The 19,024-nt window shown below is 37.7% G+C and overlaps 2 protein-coding genes and 1 long non-coding RNA gene across 5 annotated transcripts; 2 read left to right on the top strand and 1 right to left on the bottom strand.

The window, feature by feature from the left end:
- The first annotated feature begins 126 nt into the window (after positions 1–126).
- On the top strand, positions 127–5,298 carry LOC122347479 (2-oxoglutarate receptor 1-like). Of its 2 annotated transcripts, none has more exons than XM_043242803.1 (2): positions 127–435; positions 2,881–5,298. In XM_043242803.1, exon 2 carries the CDS (start codon positions 2,889–2,891, stop codon positions 3,909–3,911), a length of 1,023 nt encoding a protein of 340 aa, XP_043098738.1. In that variant the 5' UTR covers positions 127–435; positions 2,881–2,888; the 3' UTR covers positions 3,912–5,298. The 2 variants fall into 2 exon arrangements, with proteins under 2 accessions (XP_043098738.1, XP_043098749.1); XM_043242814.1 differs by lacking the exon at positions 127–435 and adding an exon at positions 1,643–1,661.
- LOC122347468 (2-oxoglutarate receptor 1-like) lies at positions 1,657–16,932 on the top strand. Of its 2 annotated transcripts, none has more exons than XM_043242780.1 (2): positions 1,657–1,970; positions 15,728–16,821. In XM_043242780.1, exon 2 carries the CDS (start codon positions 15,736–15,738, stop codon positions 16,762–16,764), a length of 1,029 nt encoding a protein of 342 aa, XP_043098715.1. In that variant the 5' UTR covers positions 1,657–1,970; positions 15,728–15,735; the 3' UTR covers positions 16,765–16,821. The 2 variants fall into 2 exon arrangements, with proteins under 2 accessions (XP_043098715.1, XP_043098724.1); XM_043242789.1 differs by lacking the exon at positions 1,657–1,970 and adding an exon at positions 15,141–15,194 and having other exon boundaries at positions 15,728–16,932.
- LOC122347488 lies at positions 11,153–18,167 on the bottom strand. The gene is made up of 3 exons (XR_006251226.1): positions 16,940–18,167; positions 12,657–12,703; positions 11,153–12,558 (listed from the first exon to the last, which is right to left on the bottom strand). It is a non-coding gene; the product is annotated as an uncharacterized LOC122347488 (long non-coding RNA).
- Positions 18,168–19,024: the final 857 nt, after the last annotated feature.

A 19,024-nucleotide genomic window follows, 5' to 3' on the forward strand; every position in this document is an offset into this window, starting at 1 on the left:
TCTGCTTGTTTGCATTTATAATGTAATCAGAGCACTCCAAACACATTCCCAGCACGTGACCGTTTTATTAAAGCAGATGACACACGGCTCAATTATTGTTGAATCTTCAAGCAGGTGTTCGTATAGGTGTATCGTGATAATACAGCACGGACAGTGCAGGAATTTACCAGTGACACACTTTCCTATTGTCAGCATCACAAGAATGGGTTCACACCTGTCAGGTCGTTCCTGTAAATCTCGCCCATTTTTACTTCGTGTCAGTCGGTGGTTCACGGCTGGTATTCGGATGTGACATTCAGGAATGCATATGAATAGAATCTGCGATAGCGATTTACCAGGAACTCCTTCTTAAAAGAGGTGTTTGACACTATTGGAGATCACCGCAGTCCGCTCGACTGAGCAACCGGCGCTTGAACCCGAAGCATCAGCCCCAGTGTGAGTATCCATTTTGCCATTTTCGCATCTAAACGCACCTTAAGCAATGCATTTACTTTAAAGCAAAGATGTTAAGATGATTTCGCGTAATGCATTTCGAATGATTGCCGTAAAAAATGAATGCTGCGATTTGCAAAATGTAGCGTTGTAGTCGCATTTCAGTTTGCGCAGGTAATATTTTAAGGCAGCACAAGACAGATTATGATATATACAGTATATATTGTTTTTATTCTTTAGGGATATTTGTAAGCTAAGCCATGCAGGGTTCGAAAACTAGCAGGAGAGTTTTAATTTAATACGGCGAGCAACAGGGAGCCAATGAAGATTGGGGTTATATGAGCAGAGGGCTGGGTAAAAGTATTTTAGCAGCACAATTTTTAATATATTATAATGTGGCGATGGAGCTGGCTGGTAAGCCAATAAGGAGGGCGTTACAGTAGTCGATGAATGATGAAATAAATACATGGATGACGGTTTCAGCGTCTTTAGCACTGATGAAAGGGCAACACGGCAAAAAACGAAGAATGCAGATACAGATTTGATATTGAAACGTCAAACATTACGCCTAATGTTTTAACATGGTTTGATAAGAGAGCTATCTCACAGGTCTAATTGGTGGAAATGTTTCTTGGTGAGTTTTGGGTTCCGATAAAGATGATCTCAGTTTGCTTCGAGCCTTTATGTGTTTTACACAGGAAGGGAATTTGTCAGTTTGGGCAGATGGAGTAAAGTTGAATATCATCAGCATAGAAGTGATGGTTTCAGACCACGGGGTTGTAAAATCGGATTATGTCAATTATGAACAATAAAGGGCCTAGGACAGACCCCTGGGGAACGCCTCGCTTCATAGGGACAGCGCTTGAGCGAAAACCCTTAACAGAAACGAAGAACTGTCTATCGGAGAGATGAAACGGGAACCAGGAAAGAGCAGTGCCTGAGATACCCAGATAAGAAAGATGAGAAATAAGTAGTTGATGGGAAACAGCATCAAAGGCAGAGCAAAGGTCAAGTAGAAGGAGTATAGACAGAGAGTCTGAATCACTAGAAAGCAGTAGATCATTCACTACTTTTACAAGTGCAGCTTTTAGAGCTGTGGAGGGGGGGGAAGCCAGATTAGGAAAGATCGGGTGGCAACAGGGCTTTCCAGTAGTTTGGATATGAAGGGTAGATTTGATAACTTGACAGAAGTGAGGGCTCAGGGTCATTGGGTTTTTTTGAGAACCGAGGTAACTGCAGCAGCTTTGAGTGGCAGAGGAAATAAAGCAGAGGTTAGAGATGCATTAATAAAATGAGAGATAGGTGGAGATAAAGCAGGAGGACGAAGTTTCAAGAGAGAAGTAGGAGCAGGATCGAGTTGACAGGATGAATAGTTGTATTTCAAAATTAGTTTGGAGACAGAATCTGGGAAAACAAGACAGAGACTGACTGAATGGATTTGATAGACAGCTGGGCTCCGTATCGGGGGAAACATTGGTGAACGGCATCAGTCTTTGCAAGCAAATAATCCAGATAAGAGCAGCAAAGTTCATTAGAAGGTAAGGCATCCTGAGCAAGAGCGTTAGTAAGCTTATCTATTGTATTAACTGTCTGTTACCTGACTGATTAATTGAGGCAGAGATAAAACTAGAGCATGCTGACATGAGAGCGGACTTATTTGATTTGAGATGATCAAGAAAAGACAAATAATGGGTTTTTCTATAAAGATGCTCAAGCCGTCTACCAGTAGCCTTTGAAACACAGAGCTCAGGAGTAGAAGGGACAATTCTGGTCTTAATAGGAGCGTGCTGCTGAAGGATTTCAGACATTATGGAGCGAAAATTAGAGAGTACCACAGATGGAGAAGAAACAGCAATGACATCAGAAGGGGTTTGAGGAAACAATACACGCAACAGAATGATACAGTATCAATAGCTTTCAAATTATGGTATGAAATAAGGAATTTGGAATAGTCAGAGGTCAGAGATACCAGCGTCAGAAAAAGAGATGGAAGTGATGTTCACCCTAAATGCACAAATTAGATCAAGGATTTGACCATGAGTATGGGTAGGAAATTGAACATGTTGAATTAAAACATTCAACAGTAATTGGTTAGTGTTAGAACAAGCGGTATCAACATGAATATTAAAATCAATATTCTTTACGTGAAGATAATCTTTAAAAAAATTAAGAATTTTATTTTGCACATAAAAGTGTAAAATGCCCTGCTACTATAAATCAGTTTCACACAGAAACTGCAACAGATCCATCGCGGAATTTCACAAGTGTTGAAATGGACTATTTGAACAGAGATGGGACGCAAACTGCAGTGTTTGAGTAACCTTTATGAGGATATGGAGTGATATCAGCTAGGCCTAACAAACCCGATTGTGCCTGAAATTCCAGGAATTCGTGTCGGAGACGTAGCATGTGAGCTTTCTAACAATGTTGTCTTCGTTCCTGCTGCAGGATCAAAGATGAGCAACCTTTCCTACAGCACGAGTAACAGCTCGGTTGACAACTGCACCAACGTGGATGATCTGGTGAAGCGCTACTATCTGCCTGCCATGTATGGTACGATTTTCATCGTCGGCATTGTGGGCAACATCACCGCTCTGCTGGTCTACGCGGTCAAAGTTCGTCCATGGAAGAGCAGCACCATCATCATGGTGAACCTCGTCATCACCGACCTCCTCTTCATGACCTCCTTGCCCTTTTTAACCTACTACTACAGCCTCAACGACTCTTGGACGCTGGGCATCACCATGTGTCGCTTCGTACGCTTCATCTACCACTTTAACCTCTACGGCAGCATCCTCTTCCTCACCTGTCTGGCCATCTTTCGATACGTGGCGGTCGTGCATCCGTCGCAAGCCCACAACATCAAGCAGAAGCGCTGGGGAACGCTGGCCTGTGTCCTGGGTTGGGTCGTGGCGGTTGCAGAAATAAGTCCAGTTTTTAATCTCTTTGAAATGAAGGAGCAGGACAACAAAACCTACTGCCTGGACCTCGCGAGCAATGATACAAAATTCATCTGGCCGTACAGTTGGGTGCTGTCCGTGCTCGGATATCTGGTTCCTCTAGTCGTGGTTTGTCTTTGCTATTGGCGCATCATGAAGGTGCTAAAGAATGGTCCTCATAAGGAAAGCAGCAAGCGGGTTCGAGCGAGGCGGCTCATCGTGTTAATCCTGACGTGTTTCATTGTGTGCTTTCTGCCTTTTCATGTTCTACGGGCTTTGAGGATCTACACGAGACTCTCTCCGGATAACGACTGCATGCTGGTCCACTGGGCTCACGCCGCTTATATCATCTCCAGGCCGATCGCTGTACTCAACATCATTTTCAACCTGCCGCTCTATACGTTATCGGGGGACTGTTTTCAGCAGGCCTTCGTAGAAATGTTTAAATGTGATCGTCTCATTTCGAAAACTAAATGGATGATTAAAGCGGCTGTGAGCAACAAACCTACGACTGACATCACGAGTGATCGAAGCAGCTAAGACTCATTCTGGTGATTGAAATGTACAGTAACTCTTAAAAAAACAAACATACGGTAAACGATGAGACAAAGCCAAAGCTACTGTAAAAGAGCAGTTATATGAAGCTCCACAAAATGTTATTTTTTAAAAAGTTATATGACTCCATTTCATGATGACAGAAATTACGTAATTTACTCAAATTGTTCCAGACCTGTACGAATCTCTCTTTTTTTTTTGCTTAATGTAGGGATGCAGAATATTATCAGACTAATATCGGAATCAGCCGATAATGGTTTTAAATGTAAGTACTGGTATCGGCCTCATATGAAAAATTATGCCAATATGTCTTGTTGATAAGAGGAATGAATTAACCCACATGTTCCCAGAGTTCACATCTGCATTTAATCTGTGGAGGCTCATACAGAATTATGCACTCGTTATGAGATTAAACAGAGATAGCCCGATCGGAAGGAGTTGTAATCTGTAAAGTAATCTGTCTACTTCTAATTAAATTAAGAGTAAAATAGCATACACCCATAATATTTAGACTGTGTTCTGATTGAATAAAATAAATGATTCTACAATATAATAATTATGCTTTCATTTTCAAAGCTTCAAAGTACTTTCAAGAAACCTTCATTATTGTTTATTTAATTATAACAAATAACAAAAATTTATACAAAAATTATAACAAAAATGTATTTAGCTTGTAATTTCTGCACCGGAGAAACTTAGTGCTGTTTCTAAATAAGAAATAAATATATCGGTATCGGCCAAAATGAGTTAAAAATTATCGGATATTGGTAAAATCCAATATCGTGCGTTCTAAGAAGCAAAATTGGACCCTATTCACTTGTTATTGTTAAGTAATATTAAAACTGTAGAACTGTTAGAACTTTAAAAGAGCAATACCTTTCATTCATTAAATAAAGCTCAAATAAATAAAGCTATTTCATGAAAATTAAAATTAAAATGACTAAACTGTAAAAACAGATATTTGTATTTGGCCTTACATTATATAATTAAAGCTAAATTAAAATAAATAAATAACAAGGAAGAAGAAGAAATTTGATAGCAATACTATTTTATATTCTGTTATATCCGATATATATCTTATTACTTGTTGCTATTTTATAAAACAAAAAAATGCAAATGCACATGTATTATAATCTTTTCCATTATTTATGCACCAACCTGTTTAACCTATAATATTATCTCAATGTGCACAGCCTAAAGTGGCTTTATACACTGTATAGTATTGAAAATGTTGTTGTGCCAAGGTCACGGGCTTGATTCCTAAAAATGCATGAATTAATTAAACGTAGCCTACATTCTGAATGCAATGCGAGTCGTTTGGAATAAAAGTGCCTGTCAGATGCATAAATAAAGGTCAATTTTGTTAAATGAACATCTATACATAATCTGAACGATGAATAAATGGGTTTTCCACTGATGTATGGTTAGTTAGGAGAGATAAAATAGTTTTGGCTGAGATAAAACGTTTGGAAAATCTGGTATCTGAGGTGATATATTCACAGTAGGAAATCTTCATGACCTGTACTTAATATTTCAATGATTTTTGGCATAAAAAAGATCTATAATCTTCACCCATGCAATGTATAGGTCAAAGTTATGGCTTTGGCAACAAATACACCAGTGCTGCTTATGACTGCTTTTGTGACGTTTTAGAACAAACCACCTTTTTTGGCTCCAGAGTGCAAATGGCCACTATAGTCATAAATAATGCAAACACATATGCAAACACGTTCCATGTAACGAATGTTAGTGCATTGCTGTCGCACTGGTGTTATCCAATTCATTCGTCGAGCGACATTAACAGCAATAAAAGCGACTACAGTAAAATTTGCATTTACTTTTGCTACGCACCGTACATTCAAAACGCTGAAACTAAAGTAGATTAAATAATATCTTACACAACCGACTGGACAGAGCGCTATTTTAGTCAGAACGTGAATGCCTTTAGTTGCTCAATTCATAGTCTGTTTTACATAAGCATGCCTGTAAGTTGTTCTGAAAATAGTAACTGTTACATCAGATACCTCTGAAAAAGGCAGGTCTGGAAAAACAACACCTGCTTCCTGCTTATTACATTTTTTTTAGATGCATTGTTTCACAGTAAAGGAAGAGGAAATTTAAATTTCTATCAAACCCTATTGAGAAGCAAATAAAGGGTGTGGTTATTATCGTAAGGTTCGTGTCGCATTCAAGACAGCTTTACAGTGCATTGGTTTGTAAAGTACAACTTTACAAGAAAAGATACAATTTAAACAGTAAATGCACAACAAACAATGCATAAATGATTAAGCAAGTAGAAGCAATCTTGCAAATGAATGATTTGAGAAAAGGTGTTAAAGTCGAGATGTCTGCCAGGAGAGAGCCCTAGAAAGAAGCCATGTTTTGGGAACGACTAAGAGACCACTCTGAGAGGATTACGACACGGCGTGCAAGGCATTAAAAGGTCCGTCATCATGCAAAGCTTTATATCTTAGCAAAAAGGATTTTAAAATCAGTGCGGTACCTGCGGGGAGCCACTGCAAGGACTCTAGAACAGGGGTAATGCTGTATGATCACCACGATTCTATAGAGCCTGAATTTAGTTAATGGAGGATTGAGATAATCCAGCAAGAAGATCATTACATTAGTCCACACCTGAAAAGACACATTTATTTGCAACATTTATTTGCAACACAGGACGTTTATCTGCTATATTTCTGAGACGAAAAAAAAAAGCCTTCGTATTCTGCAGAAAAGACTCAAAAGACTCAAATGACCTTCTTCTCTCATCCAATCAGAGTCCAATAAAGTGCATATAACAGTAAAGCGTGCATAAAGGCCTACTGTAGTGAACGATTTTGTAAAAGGCACGTTTTATTATGAATGGATGCGCTTTATGGACTTATTTTGGACTGTTGAAAAAAAACCCCGTAGAAATTCATATTTAGAATTCATCTGAAAGAAAAAAAAAAGTCATATACATCTTCAGTAAAATGTCTTATTATGGTCTTATTTTCATTTTTGGGCAAACTAGCCTTTGAATAATGCAAGTCATCACTTTAGTGGAAGCGATTAACTTTTTTCTGCAGTGAAATCATATTAGTTCCTCGGCAACTTCACCTTGTATTAAATATCTCAGGTCGATCAGCTCAGATTTCATCTGCTGTTCACACAATGAGGAAACACTTGTAAATCAAGGCTCGTTCGGTCTCCAAGGTGAATAAATCGCTACAAAAAACTCCAGAGTCAATAAAGGACAGTAGCAACGGGTTTTCCCAAGTCTGAGAGTTATATAACATCAGGAACCAAAGCAAAATAAATAAAATGAAAATAAAATTTAAATAATAACAAAAATAACAAAAACATAACAAAATAGTTCATTCCTATTTAAATGTAAATATTTAGCAATATAAATACAATATATATATATATATATATATATATATATATATATATATATATATATATATATATATATATAATTTTTTTTTTTTTTTACCACATTACTTTGCCTTTTTATAAAAGACACTCAAAGTCAAATAAGCTAAAGTGATTTTGCCTTGATTAAAGGGCATTAATCGTAATTAAACCTGCTTAATCTTAGTCATAATCATAATTAAATCAGCTGAATTTACCGCCTAAAGTGGCTCAATACACTATAATACTGAAAACACGTGAAAGTACCCATAAAACATCACATTGTGCAGATCTCCGGTGCGGACCGCAGGCGAGCATTCGAAGGTTTGTGTTGACATGGTCGTGCATCGTGACTGCTTTTGAGTTTCAGACAAGTTTTGCAACCTGTAACATAGCCAAATATATCTAGAATTACGCAACATCAAAAAAACACTTCTGACGCTTCACAGTGTGACTCATTAATGCATCAAAAACAAATGTTTCTCAATCGACCTTTGAATAAGGTGAGAATAGAAACGCCTGTTATCTTCAAAGAGCTTTCTTAAACCGAGCCTGTGGGAAAATTTCAGAAAGACTTTCTGAGATCGAGGTCCGTTTAAACATCAGTATGATTTCAGACGTTTCTACTAATGTCAAGAAAAGTAAATAAAAAGGACACAATTAGTTAACAGTTAGTTAAGAGGAAACAAACTGATGCAGATATTAAGACTGATGATTGCAGATTTTCATATCTTGGAAATTTAAGACAAATAAAATCTGAAACAGTTATTTTTAATAACAAAGCCTCCGTTTGTTCTCCAATCAATGTCAGGAAAAACAACTGAAATATTAAAGAGGTCTTATTTGCTGCAATGATCAAATCAGAATCGTTAGGATATGATTTTTTATAATTTAGACTGATAATCACCAGCAGCTGGTAGAATCTGCTTCTGCACGTTTATTGTAAATCAAGGCTCGTTCGGTCTCCAAGGTGAATAAATCGCTACAAAAAACTCCAGAGTCGATGAAGGACAGTAGCAACGGGTTTTCCCAAGTCTGAGAGTTAAATAACATCAGGAACCAAAGCAACAGCGGACCCTATTGTGTGGTATTGTCAATCAAAGCTGAAATAGATTAATATATAAATATCAAACATCAAATGTTTCTGTGACTGATAATCACCAGCAGCTGTCTTTTATCGACTTTACTAAAAACTTTATAAAAATAACCCCTGTATTTAACTGCTGCGTGGAAACAAGATGGCAAAACATGTTTCATAACGTAACACAATACAGTGGTTTTCTGACATTTACTGTTTTATTTCCTGCTTTCACATGTGCGTGTTATGTTACCTGTAAAGAGTAAGGATGTTGCCAGCTGGCACGCCATGGACTGAAACCAGTTCACACACTTCCAGAAAGTTTGTTCAGATAACAATAGATAACCTATTTTTTTTTTTTTAAATCTATGCGGGCGTTAGAAATGATTACTGACATCAAAGCTATACGGGTCGTTTTTTAGTTCAGCGAGAGATAAATGCATCAAAATAATCGTATTAAAAGTTTGGAGTTTTAATCTGATCAAAAGTAAGAGTGAAAGGCAGAAACATTTACTTCAAATGCTGTTTTGCTGTGAATCATACTAAAAATGTATATTGATGTGATTTCTGTCAACGAAGACTGGACCAATGATGCTGAAAATTCAGCTTTGGCCACTGAACAAAATGATATTTTACTATATTCACAAAGACAGTTATATTTACTGTATTTTTGATCAAATAAACGCAGCTTTGGTGCGCAGAAGAGCCTTCCTTACACGAACAAACAAACAAAAACCAAGCCTAAATGTTCGAATGAGTGTTTAGATGCTTAAAACGAATTTTTGCAGCATTACTTCATCAGAGAGTGAAAGAGACGGCGGCTGTTTCTGAAAGATGCCAAACGGCACGCGTACAGCACTAAAAATATATTTTGTTTTCAGATTTTCTGTATGCCGGCTATCACAGTAAAATGACAAACTGTGCAAAAATGTGTGATAACTAGAACAGGCCTAACAGGCTTACGGTTTACTCCAGTAAATAAAACACAATACTGCACTCCCTCTTTGCTCTCTCCTTCGTATCAAATGTCACCATTTGAGTAAAATCTCTGTTAAAGGTTCACAGCAGGTCCGTGATTATTAAATCAACTTTGACCGGAGGCATTCGACGCCTGAAGGAAGGATTTTTTTTTATTTTTTAAAGCTTTTCCCATAAAGTCATTATCTGCACCTAATAAAGAAGGTGCATTTGTCAAAATGATGTTAACAAAGAGATATATGGAATGCATTATCGTAATGGCTAATTAAAAGAGTAGTTTCTACACCTAATAGTTTGTAATGCTCTTCCGATTTGAAATAAAGAAGTACATCCTTCCCATTTCTGGCAATTCAGAGTTTACTGTAAACACACACACACACACACACACACACACACACACACTGGGCTTGATCCATTCAAACCATATTTGACCTGTTCTTAGCTAAAGTACTAACCTTAATAAACCTAGGGTAAACATCCAAAAATGTAAAATCAACAAACCTATACAAACACAGAGCAAGGGAGCTGTGTGGGATTTTACACCGAACTCTATTGGCATGAGATGTCGTGTAGGTCACATACGGGAAGTAATTTGAAAAAAATAACACAGACGAGAAATGGTAGTTAAAATCTGTTAGGAAACGATACGAATCGCCAAGATACCTCATCGTCTCTCGTCATGCATGTGTGAAAACTGTTGCAGTTTCCAGTGGTTTTTATTCTTCACTGCAACTGACCACAAAAAACCCACAAATCTACACAGACGAGGTTCCAAAGAAAGACAACCACAGAGAGCTGAATACAGAAATACCCACGTCTTACTGCTAAAAGCTCACCAGCTATGAAGGACGCAAACAAAGTAAACACAAAAGCACGAGAGAAAGAGACGCCAAAATGGTTTTATTTCAGTCGCTATGCTAACACGGACTGGGCAACTGTGCATTTTCAGGTCGGAGAGTTAAATATTTGAATGTTTTATTATTTGAACAAGAGTTTTTAATTGGCCCACATAATTCCAGTGACCTTAAAGAAAGACAAACACGCATTAGCAAACAAACCCAATAGGGTTTTTAATAGGGTCAGCGGTGAGTAGAGATGTTTTCACACGGTGTCGGCTCACAGACTGTTAAATTTAACCTGAATTACTCTGATTGAGTTACGAAAATATAAGCTAATAAGGAACTTTTAACTAGGTTGAGTCTAATCTCAATCAAGTGACTCATTGTTGTCATTTTTCTTTTTCGAGAGGAAACAAAACTGAAACAAAAGCAAAAATCAAGGTTAAATTAAAGCACTTATGACATAGATTTTTGGAAAATGTAGGCAGGAATATTAAAGATTGTCATTGTTTTTACCTAAAAGCCTTGGCGAGCTTTTTTTAATGCTAACTGGTTAACCCCATTCCCTTTTCTATTCTTCTGTTAAATAGAACACATAACCAAGAAAAGCAGGGACCCAACGGTAAAAATAAAATGAAAATAATTAAATGTTGTGCTAATCAACATCAAGCCACAAATGCTGTCAGTTGAGCTGAACTTGTTCTGAAGCAAGAATATTCTTTAAATAACATGTGGTTAATGATTCGTGTGGATTTGAAATCAGCAAACAAAGCAACACGCAAACATACAATTCTTTCAAATAAATTGTTATTTTATATTACACATTTTAATTTGGCTTTTCATGCCATTACATTATTTATTTGAGTGTTATGTCAGATAAAATGACGAGCATTGCAAAGAGAAGTATAAGCAAGGTTGAGGATCATTTTGTTTCATTTCAATAACATTCCTGACTTCATCTCCAAAAGGTGAATCTACATTTTTATTATAACCACAAAATCACTCCAAACATTTTTAAACGACTGACTTCAGACTCAAAGTCAACAGCAATGGGCAACTGTTTTGATCTCTTCATTTCCTCTCATCATTATACCACTGTATTAGCATAAACCAGATATCCGGTAGAGATGAATTAACCCACGTGTAAATGAACCCAACTAAACAGGAGCTAGCACAAGATTAACGTTCACCGTCTGCTTTTTGACTAAATAAATTTGGGCAAATGCAAACCATTTATTGATCATGAACGCCAACATCCAGCACAGAAGGAAAACATTTCATTGATCCGAGGGAGGTTTAATGCTGAACGGAGAGGGAACAAATACATAAAAAAGAAAAAAACATCACATGCTGGTTAGGTATGTCGCTGGTTCATTTTGGTCAAAAAACTTAAACCAGCATCCCAGCTACAGAACATACCTAACCAGCGTGTGCTGTTTTTTCAACAGGGACTGTAGGATTTAATGAGTTGGACGTTTAGTCCACGAGGTGGCAGTAATGAATTGTAAAAAGTCAAGAGTATGATGTATATGATGAAGGTTCAAAGTGGAATAAAGGCATCAGCACCCATAGAAATGTATATGCAGATGCCGTCCACCATATTGTAAAGGTCGCTGAATATTCAAAAGATGCCACAATACTGTATAGAACGACTCAACAGCTCTGTGTGAAGCAACAGTATGGTGAAAGACGTAAACTTGTGCAATTCTTAGTTACCATGGATGTCGATCCCATGACAGAAACAAACAGAGACTTGCTTTTCCAACCAAGCAAAAAAAAAAATAATGTGATCAGATATAAGTGCAGTACAAGCTTATGAGAAACATCACGTGAACGCTTGGCTAAATAGATCTGTATTTAAACAGAAAAAGTGTGTCTGAAGCCCAGAAATCAGAAATCGATATGCTGATTTAAACAGTTGTGCTGCTCAGTTATTTATTCGTTTATTGGAACCTGGGTTTGACGTATTGGGAGGAAATGACGAATTGCTGACAGTGATTCTTCTTCTTCACCAAGGATGGATTAAACCTTAGATTAGATTCCAATGAGGGCATAACTGAGTGTGCATAATAGCTTGTTGTTGAAGACATTTTTAATTATCTTTGCAGCATCAATGCGTCGATATGTGCTTCATCGTATACATGAAAGGCAACTTGTGTTCATTGTGCAAAATGATAATAATCCTCAGTATAGTAATAGTGAAATAGTGAAACCCCTAGACAAGTGGAAAAGCAGAAAGTTTTGCAAATTAATATCTGACATTTTTGAGTTATCATTGTGGGTTATCTCCTGTTGACCTACTGATGAACCATAAACTCCGTCACACATTGCCAAAGTTGTCCTTAAAAAGAGAAAACAAAAGTTTGACACTGAAAGAGCTGCAACATCAGAAAAGGATATCTTGTGAATCTTATGATAAGACATCTGGGTCACTGATACCTCTTTCTATGGTTAGAGTCGAGGAGGCAACAGGATGGAGAAAGCAGCTGTTGTTCAAAAAAAAGTTAATCTGAGACATATATTGTTCAAACAAAGCATGGGCAAGTGTTGAGAAAAAAATCAGAGGAGTTTGCTGAAGTCTGCAGGAATCTGTAAGTCAGTATCTGCTTTATATGTGCCAACTTCTCAAGAACTTGATTTCAACACAAACTAAATGAAATGGAAAAATGCGTTGTAAAAAGTAAAATGAAGTAACAGATTGTTTTGGTGTTGGCCTAGTGTCTAGTGTGAACCGGTGTTAAGTATGTGATGGTATTTATTCAGGGAAAAGTGATGTAATGAGTGGGGTAATGAGTGTCCACTAGGTGGCAGTAATGAATTGCATAAAGGCAACTGCATTTGCTAAGAAGTGGTGTGGTAATTTGTATATGATGAATGCTCCACATGGAATAAAGGCGTCTGCACTAGCAATACTTCTTTATATTTACTTATTACGTAATAAAGGCTATTCTTAACCACAGGCTATACGTAAGCACCAGAAGTTTTCTCAAATTGAAAAATAAGTGTTTTCATTCATTCAAAGTCTATACGGTTGCAATGTTTTAGTTCAGATGCCATTGTTAAAACAAATGCTTGATTGACAGATGTTTCATAAACCTTTAATCGTGAATCATAATTTTTCCTGAGAAATTAAGGGGAAATGATATTCTTTCCATATCGCCCACCCCTACTACAAGCCTCTGCTTATTTCTACCACAAGTTGTCCCCGGGTGGAGCAAAATTATGACATCGGAAATTGTGAGTTATTGGCCATCAAGAATAGAGACACTTCACCTAAAGTTATTACAGGTTATTACAAGATCGCAAAAACCTAAGACAAATGCAGTGAGCATTATTTTTCACATGCTTCAACTTAGCTATCACCTACCAACCAGGAACCCATAAATTAGTTCTCTAGCCCTCTCTGGAAAACTTCTCCTGACACCATTCTCCCTCCAGCTTTAACAGTTAGTCCCATTTAGTGGTCCATTGACAATGACATCCAGCAAGCCACGATCACAGACCCTGCTAGGGAAAAAGTACAATCCATTCTCTCTGCGCCTTATCATTGTGGACTCGCTCTATTTGTCTCCGGTCTCTGGACACACAGGCAATTATCAAACCCTCTTGCTCCTCCAGAAAAAGTACTGGGCACCCATCATGGCTTGGGAGGTCTACCAAAGGTTTGCTCAGTCTGTGCCATCTCAAAGACACCCCACCATTTTCTTCATAGTCAACTAGTACCTCTACCCATACCTCGCCAGCCCTGGTTGGATTCTGCCTTGTTAGATTCCCATAACTGCATCCTGATGGTAGTCCATCAAGTCTCCAAGGTTTGTATGCTCTTTCCCTACCTGGATTACACAGGGCATAATTTCCAATCATGGGCCACATCCTCAATACAATGGCCAGACTGAGCAGAAGATTCAAGACATTGGGAGATACCTGTGCATTTAATGCCACTGGAACCAGCTTGACTTGAACCGATTCCTTACCTGGGCAGAGTACGCACAGAACTACCTCCATCACTACATCACCAGCCTTCCAGTGCATATTTGGCTTTCAACTCCCTCTATTTCCATTGACCAGAGAGCCATCAGAGGTTCTAACAGGGGATTTCTGGTTCAAGGAGAGCAAGAAGGTATGGGACTCAATGCATGTCTGTCCCCAACAGGCAGTCAAGAGACATAAGGCCCAAACAGATGCCTGTATTGTACCTGCTCCACTTTACCTCTGGTTCATCATTTTCAGTTCAGGATGCGCCGTCTTATCTTGCAGCCTAGCTAACAGGGAATGTTCTAGTAAGGTTACCTCATTGTTCTTTCAGTAACTTTAAAAATGTTAATGCAAAGAGTTGTTTGCATATGAAATGGAATCAGAACAATCTGAAAACATTTAAAAGTGCACAATAAAAACACATAACATTCCCTTAACTACTGCATAACCAGGAAAACAGTTTTTTAAAAACATGTTCTGCAAGCTCAGGGGGAAAATCAGAAAAAATTATTTTTTCGATTACAAACCTTTTTTGTTTAGGATGGATAAAATGGCCGTTAATACAAAGCATTATTTATATCTCTTGGCACAGTGTTTGTAAAGCTGATAATTGCACCGGAGACTCCTGCACATGATCATTTTATCAAAGCTGGCATACAAACCCAGATGACACACTGCACAGTAAGTGCTGCCATCTTGGCCGAGTGACAAAACATCTTCAAACAGCTCATCATGCTAATACAGCATTGACAGCAAAGGGTTTGTCAATGATAACACTTTCCCAAAGTGAAGTATCATAACAATGCGATCACACCTGTACCTGTAAATCCCGCCCATAATACCATATGCGTGGTGTACAGCTTGGTATTCAGATGTGACACACAGAAATGCAAATAAATAAGATTTGAAATAGAGCTTTACCAGGAAGTTGTTTAAACTGAGACCAAAGCAGGCCATTTCACTGAGGAACCAGCCGTTGAATTTGAAGCATCAGCGCTCAGTGTAAGTATTCATCTCTTCTGAAACTGTTTTAAGATCCCAGTATTTCTGTCATTGTCATATTTGTAAACAATACAATTTTTGAAGGTATTTTAAGGTAGTGCAAACATTATAAATATGCAGCTTCATCCACAGATGTTAATCTGTTGAAGCTAGTGGTTAATATAATAAATAATAATAAAAGGATTGCTATAAAATAATAATATATATTTTCTAAATAATGATAATAATAATATTTAAGCATTTTAAGTGCAATAATATATCATTTCTATTATCATCATTATTATTAAGTATATAATAGATATTCCACATTCCACATTTGTGAAATAACTATTAGCCTACAGCAATTCAGTTTTAGACCGAAAATGCACTGATAAGTTCAAATAGAGATGTCACGCTGCGCGGTGATTATGTGAAATCGAGTCCTGCTTGAAATCTCAGGAATTCATGTCAGAGATTGAAGCAAGGCAGAAAACAGGAAGAGTCTGTGAAAACCCCAGGGCTTTCTAACAATGTTGTCTTCGTTCCTGCTGCAGGATCAAACATGAGCAACCTTTCCTACAGCACGAGTAACAGCTCGGTTGACAACTGCACCAACGTGGATGATCTGGTGAAGCGCTACTATCTGCCTGCCATGTATGGTACGATTTTCATCGTCGGCGTTGTGGGCAACATCACCGCTCTGCTGGTCTACGTGGTCAAAGTTCGTCCATGGAAGAGCAGCACCATCATCATGGTGAACCTCGTCATCACCGACCTCCTCTTCATGATCTGTTTGCCCTTCTTGACCTACTACTATGTCCTCAACGATTCGTGGACGCTGGGCATCACCATGTGTCGCTTCACGCGCTTCATCTTCCACTTTAACCTCTACGGCAGCATCCTCTTCCTCACCTGTCTGGCCATCTTTCGATACGTGGCGGTCGTGCATCCATCGCAAGCCCACAACATCAAGCAGAAGCGCTGGGGAACGCTGGCCTGTGTCCTGGGTTGGGTCGTGGCGGTTGCAGAAATAAGTCCAGTTTTTAATCTCTTTGAGACTAAGGTGCAGGGCAACAAAACCACCTGCCTGGACCTCGCGAGCAATGATACAAAATTCATCTGGCCGTACAGTTGGGTGCTGTCCGTGCTCGGATATCTGGTTCCTCTAGTCGTGGTCTGTCTTTGCTATTGGCGCATCATGAAGGTGCTAAAGAATGGTCCTCATAAGGAAAGCAGCAAGCGGGTTCGAGCGAGGCGGCTCATCGTGTTAATCCTGACGTGTTTCATTGTGTGCTTTCTGCCTTTTCATGTTCTACGGGCTTTGAGGATCTACACGAGACTCTCTCCGGATAACGACTGCATGCTGGTCCACTGGGCTCACGCCGCTTATATCATCTCCAGGCCGATCGCTGTACTCAACATCATTTTCAACCTGCCGCTCTATACGTTATCGGGGGACTGTTTTCAGCAGGCCTTCGTAGAAATGTTTAAATGTGATCGTCTCATTTCGAAAACTAAATGGATGATTAAAGCGGCTGTGATCAACAAACCTACGACTGACATCACGAGTGATCGAAGCAGCAAAATCTAGTGATGGGAAGTTCGTATCGTTTTACCGACTCTGACCTTTGAGTCTTTTTTCGAGCCATTGCGTTAATTTTGGAAAAACATAATTAAAATGTTATGTGTCACTTCCCTATGCAAACGCTGATCACAATACTAAATATATTGCTATGAGAAACAGAAAAGATGAATTAATTGTTTACCTGAGTCTATGATTAGCTTCTTATCTGACGAGTCTTTGTGTCTGAGTCGTTCGTTCATCACGTGACAGCCCCATAAACTTTAACCAATGCAGTATGATCTGTAAAGAGAATTGATTAGTTAATCTACAGAGTTTTTCGAACTAAATCCAGCACAAAACCTATAGTATATTGCGCATGCGCAAATGAACGAATTACTCTCCGAGATGACTAGTTCTTCCAGAGTCACATTAAAGAATCGCTCAAAACGAACGAATCGTTTAAGAAGGACCCATCAATAGCTGCCACTCATTCTGCTGAATAAAATGCACAGTAAACTCTAAAAAGCAGACGAAAAAAAGGAGAAATATACAGTAAACAATGAGCCAAAGTCAAAGCCACTGTGAAAAAGCCAACATATCCTATACCTGTATACCTTTCTTCCACTGAACGTAAAAGACCTTTAGAAAAAGCAGCATTGGACCCTGTGTTAGCTATACTGTAAACTAAAAGAAATAAACAAGCACACACAAAAAACTACAGATAAAAAAACTAAAAAAAAAAAAAAATCTCATTAAAAAACTTAAATGAAAGTTATTTTATAGATATTATATAATAAAAATCTAAATAAATGGCAAGTGTGATTCAAATATGGTTATAATTAATTCAGACATTAGTATAATAGATTATAATACAAAACAATATAAAATATAATTATAATATGAAAATAAGATGTATTTTAACATTGTAAAAAACACTATAATCAGCTTTCATTATAGGGAGTTTTTCAAAACATTTAATTTTAATGTATTACTTTTCGTAACACACATAACTTGTTGCTATTTTACAGAATAGCATTGAGATTAAAAAGCATATGCTGAAATGCTTTTCCATTATTAAAGGGCGTTTATTAAGCACCAGGCTTAGCCTAAACCTGTTTAACTAATAAAATTAAAGTGGTTTAATACACTGTATGTTTTATGTTGCTTTTCAACAGAATGGCACTAACAATGCCAAGGTCATGGGTTCATATTCTGAGAATGCATTAATTAAATGTAGATATTGAATTTAATGTAAATTCAATTTATTGTTTGGCTCCAGAGTGCAAACAGCCTAGGGCACCACTATAGTCAAAAATGGCCCTAAACAAACAAATATGCAAAACATGTTCCATGTAATGATGTTATTGCATTGCTGTTGTACATTGATGGTCTTCTACTTTGTGATGATGGTGTTTGTCATATAAACGTCAATAAACAAGCCTAAAATTGCATTTGCATTTACTTTTGCTATATATTGGACATTCAAAACAGATAAAACTCTGAAACTAAAGTAGCTCAATTGATAGTCTTTGTTTTACATAAACATGCCTGTAAGCAGGTCTCAATATAATGGCTGGTACATCAGATACCTCTGAAAAAGACAGCTTTTATTTAGATGCATTGTTTCATATTAAAGGAAGAGGAAATGTAAATCGCTGTAAAAAACCTATTGAGAAGCAAATAAGGGTTCGTTTTGTTTTGATTGTACGAGGCTACTGTCACATTATATGCCTTATATGTGAGGTTTCAAAATCACAATTTTGGTTTGTAACGAACAGTAAACAATGCAAGTCATCAATTTAGTGGAAGTGTATTTCTGTAATGAAATCAAACGAGTTCCTCAATGTTTTAAACTCAAGTCGATCAGAATAGATTTCATGAGGAAACACCTACACTAATCGTCAAGCCTGGATGAAAAGGAAGCAGCGGCTTCTACTTATTTATTCTACTGTAATTCAATACTTTAGTTCAGTCTCCAAAGCGATTAAATCTAAAATCATAACGGTGAGATTAAACAGGGCTTCCCATGTTTTCTGGTTAACTGTCTGATAATCAAGAGTCAGTGAATGTCTATTCCAAACATGAACAATCCTAGTATTTTGAAGTACATTTTGGGGTCCAAAGCAACACTGGACCACGGTATTAAAAACACACACAAACACACATAAAATCACATTCAGTGCAAATTACAATCAAGTGTTGTGAATGATGACTTTAGTTCACGTGTCCAAGTATAGACAGGTTTTGTGACCTGTAACATTACAAATATATCTAGAATCACGCATTA

This window comes from Puntigrus tetrazona, chromosome 1 (genome assembly GCF_018831695.1).
Source record: "Puntigrus tetrazona isolate hp1 chromosome 1, ASM1883169v1, whole genome shotgun sequence".
Lineage (NCBI taxonomy): Eukaryota > Metazoa > Chordata > Actinopteri > Cypriniformes > Cyprinidae > Puntigrus > Puntigrus tetrazona.